The sequence below is a fragment of the Bos taurus genome, chromosome 28, assembly GCF_002263795.3.
Source record: "Bos taurus isolate L1 Dominette 01449 registration number 42190680 breed Hereford chromosome 28, ARS-UCD2.0, whole genome shotgun sequence".
Classification (NCBI taxonomy): Eukaryota; Metazoa; Chordata; class Mammalia; order Artiodactyla; family Bovidae; genus Bos; species Bos taurus.
In genome coordinates, this window is record NC_037355.1 from 26,336,259 (window position 1) to 26,344,065 (window position 7,807).

The 7,807-nt window shown below is 48.1% G+C and overlaps 1 protein-coding gene across 1 annotated transcript in view; it reads left to right on the plus strand.

The window, feature by feature from the left end:
• The window catches only part of MACROH2A2 (macroH2A.2 histone), a 52,781-nt gene that overhangs the window by 43,164 nt on the left and 1,810 nt on the right, over positions 1–7,807 (plus strand). Inside the window, 2 exon segments of the mRNA NM_001076086.1 lie at positions 832–921; positions 7,103–7,277. Of these exon segments, the coding sequence (NP_001069554.1) occupies positions 832–921; positions 7,103–7,277 (265 nt within the window).

Consider the following 7,807-nt stretch of genomic DNA (forward strand, 5'->3'; position numbering starts at 1 on the left):
CTTCTTTGTCTCTTCCCTGTTCTCACTAAAGGGCTGAGACCTGCCTCCATAGCTCCTGCTCCTTGAGCTCTTGTTTCACATTCCACAAAGGCAAACCCCTTTGACTCTCTAGGAGACTTATAGTGTGGTACAGTTACGGAAACAACATTACTGTATTTCGCAAATATTCTTTCAATCCAGCTGTGGTTAACATTTTGGGGAAATAATTCCTATGATACATTAGAAGCAATAGTAAGTGAAATAAAATATTAAATAATTCTTTTGAAAAAAAGTTTACTAGAATCTAAGTACTGTTGGATAGAAGCACAGGGACCCCTGCCACCGGTGATCAATGGCAACCAGGATTTAATTTTTTTAATTTTTTAAAGTTTATTTATTTAGTTAGTTAGTTAGTTTGGCTGTTCTAGGTCTTTGTTGCTGCATGAGAGCTTTCTCTAGTTGCAGAGAGTGGCGGCTACTCTCTGGCTGGGGCACACGGAGTTCTCATTGCAGTGGCTGTCATTACAGAGCACAGGCTCTAGATGCACGGGCTTCAGTGGTTGCGGCTCACCAGCTCTAGAGCACTGGCTCAGTAGTCGTGGCTCATGGGTTTAGTTGTCACGCAGCATGTGGGATCTTCCCGGACCAGGGATTGAACCCTTGTCCCCTGCCTTGGCAGGCAGATTCTTAAGTGCTGGGCCACCAGGGAAGCCCGGTAACCGGGATGTAATTGCAAAAGTTGATTCCTAATTTCTAAGCACTTTTTTAAGACCTAGTAAAACTGTCAACCAGTGTAAATTAATGGCTTTGAAAAGGGCAACCACAATGGCTTTCCGCTATTGTCCTTCACAGGTAAGGCCTTGGAAAAGGCTGGGGGCAAGGAGTTCTTGGAAACAGTAAAGGAGCTTCGCAAGTCCCAGGGCCCTTTGGAAGTAGCTGAAGGTAAGTGTGGAATTGGGTCACGTCCCCAACCACCTTCCCCTCTAGCAGCAGGACATTGTTCACACACATTCAGTTCACAGAGCAAAACAGGCAGCAACCAATCAGGAAGGTGTTTTAGCATCTCTCAGATAACTTGAGCAGGCCCACATGGATCATTTCTTACACCATGGGGACTATAAAGTGTCTGGATACGGCCCATTTTGCATCATCAGCTTACCCAAAAATGGTCTAGAACGGTTGGGTAACTTTCTGTGTGTGTGGAAAATGCATGACAGAGTTTACCACTGTGACCTTTAAACCTGTACAGTGCAGTGGCGTTAAGTATACTCAGTGCTGCTTCTCTGTCACCACTGCCTAGTTCCCAGAACTTTTTATCACCGTCTGTACAAAGTCCACATGGATTGAGTAGTCACATTCCTCCCCCAGCCCCTGACAACCACCAGTCTGCTTTCTCTTTCTATAGATTTGCCTCTTCTGGATATTTTATATAAATTGAATTGTATAATATGTGATCTTTTGTGTCTGGCTTCTTTCACTTAAAATGTTTGGAGGCTTATCCATACTGTAACTTGTATCAGTGCTTCATTCCTTTTTAGGGCTGAATACTATTTCATTTGTTTATCCATTCATCACTTGGGTCATTTCCACCTTTGACTTCTGTGAATAGAGTTCCTCTGAACACCTGTGCACAGGTTTTTGTTTGTTTGAACACTTACTTTCAAAGGTAACTTTTTGACAAGTGGGTCTGACTTCAGATCCGTGTTCACACCTACCTCCAGGGACATCTAGTTGGTGCCAAGTGCTGCCCTGGGGCAGGGGCGCCAAGGACAAAGAAATCCCACTCCTGTCCTCCAGCACTGGACAGTCGAGAAGGAGAGACAGACACATAAGTGGGGCACAGAGAGGGAGCCATACACTCTGCTTGGGGAGATGGGGAAGTACATGTGAGGATGTGAGATCTACGCGGGGGCAAGGACATTGTGGGCAGTAGGGACACAGTGTGTGAGAAGGCAAGGTCAGGAGCCAGCAGGGAGGAGATGAACAGCAGCCAGAGATGGGCCTGTCCCGTGGGCTGTGCTAATGGTCTGGATTTGACTCTATATAGACTAAGAGAGGTGCTTTTGAAAACAGAAGCTGGGGAATGTCATGATCAGATCTGATTGCGAGAAAAGTTATAGGGCTACTGATCAAGAAAGAACACGTGTCCTCACTTTACAGCTGCACATACCACTCGTCATACGATGATAGATAGAATTGCCTTTTTAAAATTTTAAGACATTGGACTTCCCTGGTAGGCCAGTGGCTAAGAATCTGCCTCCAGTGCAAGAGGCATGGGTTCAGTCCCTGGTCCGGGAGGATCCCACATGCCGTGGAGCAACTAAGCCCTTGTGCTACAACTGCTGAGCCTAGGCACTGCAGCAAGAGAAGCCACTGCGATGAGAAGCACGTGCGCCACAATGGAGAGTAGCCCTTGCTCACCACAGCTAGAGAAAGCCCTCGCACAGCAATGAAGACCCAGCACAGCCGAAAATAAGTAAAAATTAAAAAAAAAACTTTAAGACAGAAGCATGCTGACATAAAACATAAGCATCCGTGTAGACAGAGATAGGAGAGCTGCAAGCAGCCACAGTGAGGGGCGTGGGAGCTGGGCTGCAGTTCTGGTAACATGCAGAGAAATCAGGAGGTCACCTGATGGAACTAGAGTCACCTCACACTTGGAAGGGACGCGAGCCGGGCTCCCTGCTGAGAGAAAGGGCTGGATAAAACTCCCAGCCCTTATAGGAAGCCAAGGTTCTGACTGACTCCTTGGGCTCTGGCTCGGGTGAAATCCATTTTCTAGAGAAGCAGAAGGGTGCAGAGAGCCCCTCACCCAAGCCCAGGGCCACGTCACCCATCAGCTGAGTGCCTGCGTCTACCCCATCCCTTGTATAACCCAGAGACAGAGCCCTGAGTCGTCCGTGATAGAGAGGATCCTAACGGGGGGTCTTGGGGAAGCACCTGCAAACTGCCTGATAGGGTGGGAAGGAGAGAAAAACAGCTTCCCTACATAAAGCGAGAGCCTCCAACATGCTTCGAAACAGTTCCAGAGGTAGGAAATAGGAGGCAGAGAAGCAGTATGTAAAAAGATGAAGGGACTTCCCTAGCAGTCCAGTGGTTAAGACTCCATGCTTCCACTGCAAGGCCACAGGTTCAGTCTCTGGTCAGGGAACTAGGATCTTGTATCACGGGCCAAAAAGTTTAGAAAACTAGTAATAATAATTAATAAAAAGATGAAGAGTTAAAACTACTATGTGTGAAATAAACTACAAGGATATATTGTACAGCACAGGGAATACAGCTAATATAGCCAGTATTTTATGATAACGTTAAATGAAGTATAATCTATAAAAATTCTAAAGGACTATGTTGCACACCTGAAACTAGTATGTGATAAATCAACTACACCTCAATTTAAAAGAAAAAAGATCTTGACTGAGAATTTTCCAGAATGAAACCCTTGAATCCTCAGGTTGAAAACATCACTGAGTATATTTAAAACATCAAAATAAATCCAAAACCTGGCCTATCACGGTGGCATTTCCAAAAATCAAGAGAAACCTGCAAAGCAGCCTACGGAAAGGCAGGGCATTTGTAAAGATGGTTCTCCTGCCAGCAGACTTATCAGCAACAAAAGATGCTTGGAGACAGAAGTGTCTTCAAAGCACCAAGGGGGAAGACTGCACTAAGAAGTTCACATGTTGTTTGTTATTATTCAACAGGGAGGGTAAAAGGTGTGGAGTTTCAGATAGCAAAACTTGAGAGTCAGAGGTCCGCAGACTCTTGCTGAAAGGACTACAGAAGCCTCACAGGGAGAAACAGAAATGAATCCAGAAGGATTGAGAGGGCGGCAGGAAACAAGCGTGAGCTAAGAAAGCAGATACATCTGTTAGGTCCAAGTATTCATGGCCCCGGGGCCAAACAGCAGTTATCTCCCTGGGAAGAAGGGTTTTGTGTGGGTGCATCTGGAAAAGGGGAAATAGTTCATCAGGGTGTAAATTAGACCATATTTCATTCAGTTTCAAAACACCATCATTTGAAAGATATGTCCTTATTGTAAGAAAGAATACATTTCCAACATGGAGTGTCCAGTAAGAGACTCCACACAAAGCCTGGACACCTTCAGTTTAACAGAAAGCAAAACATGGACCCACCATGCAGAAAGGGCAGCCAGTACCTGTCTTGACCTTGGCATTGGGTAGACCAATGGGGAAAAGCCTCACTAGGGAACTTGAACCACACGCTGGTACTCCTGTGGATTTCCACTGTGACCCCAAAACCTCAATTGGGAAGGCTAGTGGGACGTGACCTGGGTATGGTAGAGTCCTCAGATGACATAGAAGCAAATACAACTTCCCTGTGGAAGAACTCATCTCGGTCCAAGCCCACAGCGATTCTAAGTGCATCCAGATTCCAGGCGGGAAGCTGGATGGGAGAGGGGTGGGGCATGGTGGTGAAAGTGAAGCAGACGGGCCTGGAGTGAGGCAGGTCAGAGGAGACTGACAGGTGGTGCCAGAGACAGAGAAGGGGAACTGGCTTTGGGCGCGAGCAATGACTGATGGGCACCTGTTGGACCTGGGGCTCCAGTAAGACCACTGGTAAGCAGCTGATGAAAACTGAGGACAAAAATGGTTCGTAGGAGCCAGGGCCAAGTGGCAGCAGAGAGAACAATAGGCCTGGGTGGACAGGAGAAGGAGGGGCTGCTGCAGGGAACTGAGGCAGGAGAGAAAGCACAGGGCCATGGAGACCAAGGATCAGCTGCAGCCGCAGCCTCCCAGCAGGACTAGGGCCACCCTGCCGTCCACTTGATGATGGTGACTCTGAAAAGGTGTTGGGCTCCCCTGAAGGAAGGTTCCAGAGGCTCCTTGCAGCCACTCTGCCATCTGAGAGCATGGTCCCCACCAAGTGAAGGTGACTCACCAGAGGACATCACATCACATAAAGAGAATTAGTAGATGTTTCTACCAAATATCAGGGTTCCAAGACCCAAGATCACTTGACCTTCACCTTGGCACCTCTAGAGAACACTAAATCGTTACAACTACAAGCGGGGGTTTCCATTTCCAGGTGCCATGGAAATGCTTTGTTTTAGGCTGACCTGCTACCATGGACTTCCTTCAAAATCTAGAGTAGGGACTTCCCTGACGGTCCCCACTGCAGGGAGCCTGGGTTCAATCCCTGGTTGAGGAACTAAGATCCCACATGCCATGTAGCATGGACCAAAAACATGAAAGAAAGAAACAACAACAACAAAAACTAGTGTAAATAGAGAGTTTCAGAGGGGATGAGAAGGCATGCCATTTTTTCTTGATTAACTTAACACATTTCTTGTTTCACTTAACACTACCATTAGGGGTACATTTCTCTTATTTAAAATGACTTTTAATGTTAAAAAGAGTATCATTCAGCTGGTAACATGATATTTTAAACATATATAAAATAAATCAACCTGGTTTGTAAGGAGCTGAAATCTTCCCAGTGTATAAGAACAGTGAGGGCCTCAGGGAAGTTGCCCCAAGCAGGCAGTGCCAGTCCCCACGATACTGGGTTCCCTTGAACCACAAGGCCAGTGGGAACATTCTGCTTCTGGTGTACAAATGTATGTGGTCAGAGAGTCAACCAGTCATGCCCACTGCTGCCTCAGTATTTACATCAACTGATTCCCTAACTCACTCATTCACTAATCAGACACTTGGCACCAGCCTGGGCACTGGGAAGGCAGGGTATTCACAGCTGTAGCCGACAGGCGGGAGACGCCCCTTGCATGTGTCACCACCCTCCCTGGTCTGTGCAGGTATAGCCTTTTCAGCACTGTGGATGGACATCACCAGGAAACACAGCTCGTGTACTGGGTGGGCATCATACATTCCAAATAAGTGTTTTAAACCAACCCCACATGCTGCTCTGGAATGTGGCAGACATATATTTGTTAGAAACGCTGCTGTAGCAGCGTGACCTGCTCGAAGTCCCCCATCTCCCAGAGCCTGGCCACTGCAGGAGGGTGGGGGACCTTTGCTAAATTTGGTTCCTTGAGTGGCACAGAGCCCCAGCTCCACAAGTTGGGTGGCTTAAAGGCAAGCAGCAGGTGGCTGCAGCCACCGACACCCCCAAGGGGCCAGAGAGTGGCCAGTGGATCAGACCCATCCGCTCCTTTGGAGATCAATGGCCACAGGGACTTACCTAGAACTCCTCACTATCAGCTCTGGCACTGACAGTAAAGAGGTTTGGGGGAGTAAAAAATAAAAATAGGGAGTATGAACTGAAATTATGAGACCAAGCAGGCGTAATCTAACTTCACAACCTGTTGTGAGCACCTGCTTGCTGCAGGCTCTTTAGGTATACAGGGACGATCAAAAGACAGTCCCTGTCCAAGGAGGTGTACAACATAGAGTGGTTCTCAATTTATGGAGGGTCCTCAAATCACCAAGCACAAGGCCTGCATCAGACCTCCCAAGTCAGGATCTCAGATGGGGAGGGAAGAGAGGGCTTGTCAATTTTTAAAAAGCCATTGTATTAGTTTCCTATCACTAGAAACTATTACAGACCCGCACAAATTAGCGCAAACTTGGTAGACTCAAACAACACAAACACATTGTCTTAGCGCTCTGGACATCAGAAGGCCACAATGAGTCTTAAGAACCTAAAATCAAGGTGCTGGCAGGGCTGGTTCCTTCTTAAAGCAGCTGTTCCTTGCCTGTTCCAGCTTCTGTTTGTGCTAAGTTATTTCAGTCATGTCTGACTCCTTATGACTCTATGGACTGCAGCCCGCCAGGCTCCTCCGTCCATGGGATTCTCCAGGCAAGAATACTGGAGTGGGTTGCCGTGCCCTCCTCCAGGGGATCTTCCCAACTTAGGGATCGAACCCACGTCTCCTGCATTGGCAGGCAGATTCTCTACCACTGCACACATACTACCTGGGAAGCCCCATACCTTTGATTAGGAGGCCAGAAGGCAGACCATGTGAACATCTGTGGCATGCTGTCACATCTGTTTTCACTGTTTACCCGAAACTTGTGCTAACTGTCAAAAGCAATTCTGACACGGCTCTTCCTCTCCTAAGGAGGACACAGGAGATTCAGCCTAACCCCCGGCTTAAGGGGAAGACATAAGAAATAACCTGCAGCATTTCTCTCTCATGTCCCAGCTGCCGTCAGCCAGTCGAGCGGACTTGCAGCCAAATTTGTCATCCACTGTCACATCCCTCAGTGGGGCTCTGACAAATGTGAAGAACAGCTTGAAGAGACCATCAAAAATTGCCTCTCGGCAGCAGAGGACAAGAAGCTGAAGTCGGTGGCATTCCCGCCCTTCCCCAGCGGCAGGTAAGATGTTCTCTTCTGGGCGGGCGGCAGGGATGCTGGGTCAGTTCATCCAGCCTTCTCCCTGGGAACCAGCTGCGCCCCCACTTGGTCACATCCAGCTTGGCCATCCCAGAGGACATAACCAAGGACTCCCAGCGGCAGCCAAGCACTTTGACCAGGCGACAGAGTGAGAATCCCAGCTTCCATCGTTGGAAACAGAGAAAGGTAGCTTCCAGGAGGAACAGGAGGCAGAGTTCATTTTTGAGAGCCAGGTTCAAAGTCCACATGCCCACCAGCTGTGCCTTGTCTAGAACACAGAAGGGGAAACACCAGGCTCGAAGGCGCTTGCTTCTCAAAGCATGGTCCACCGACCAGCAGCACGGAGCCCAGAGTTAGGATGCAGGTCTCAGAATCCCTGCAGCAGAGGCTGGAGAAGTGAAAGGTCCTCAGCAAAGGCTTGCTTTCAGGGGTTGGAGAAATGATTGCTCTCTCTGCCACAGACCCCAACTGGGCGCGGGAGCAATATTTCAGGCAAATAATGAGGCTGTCTG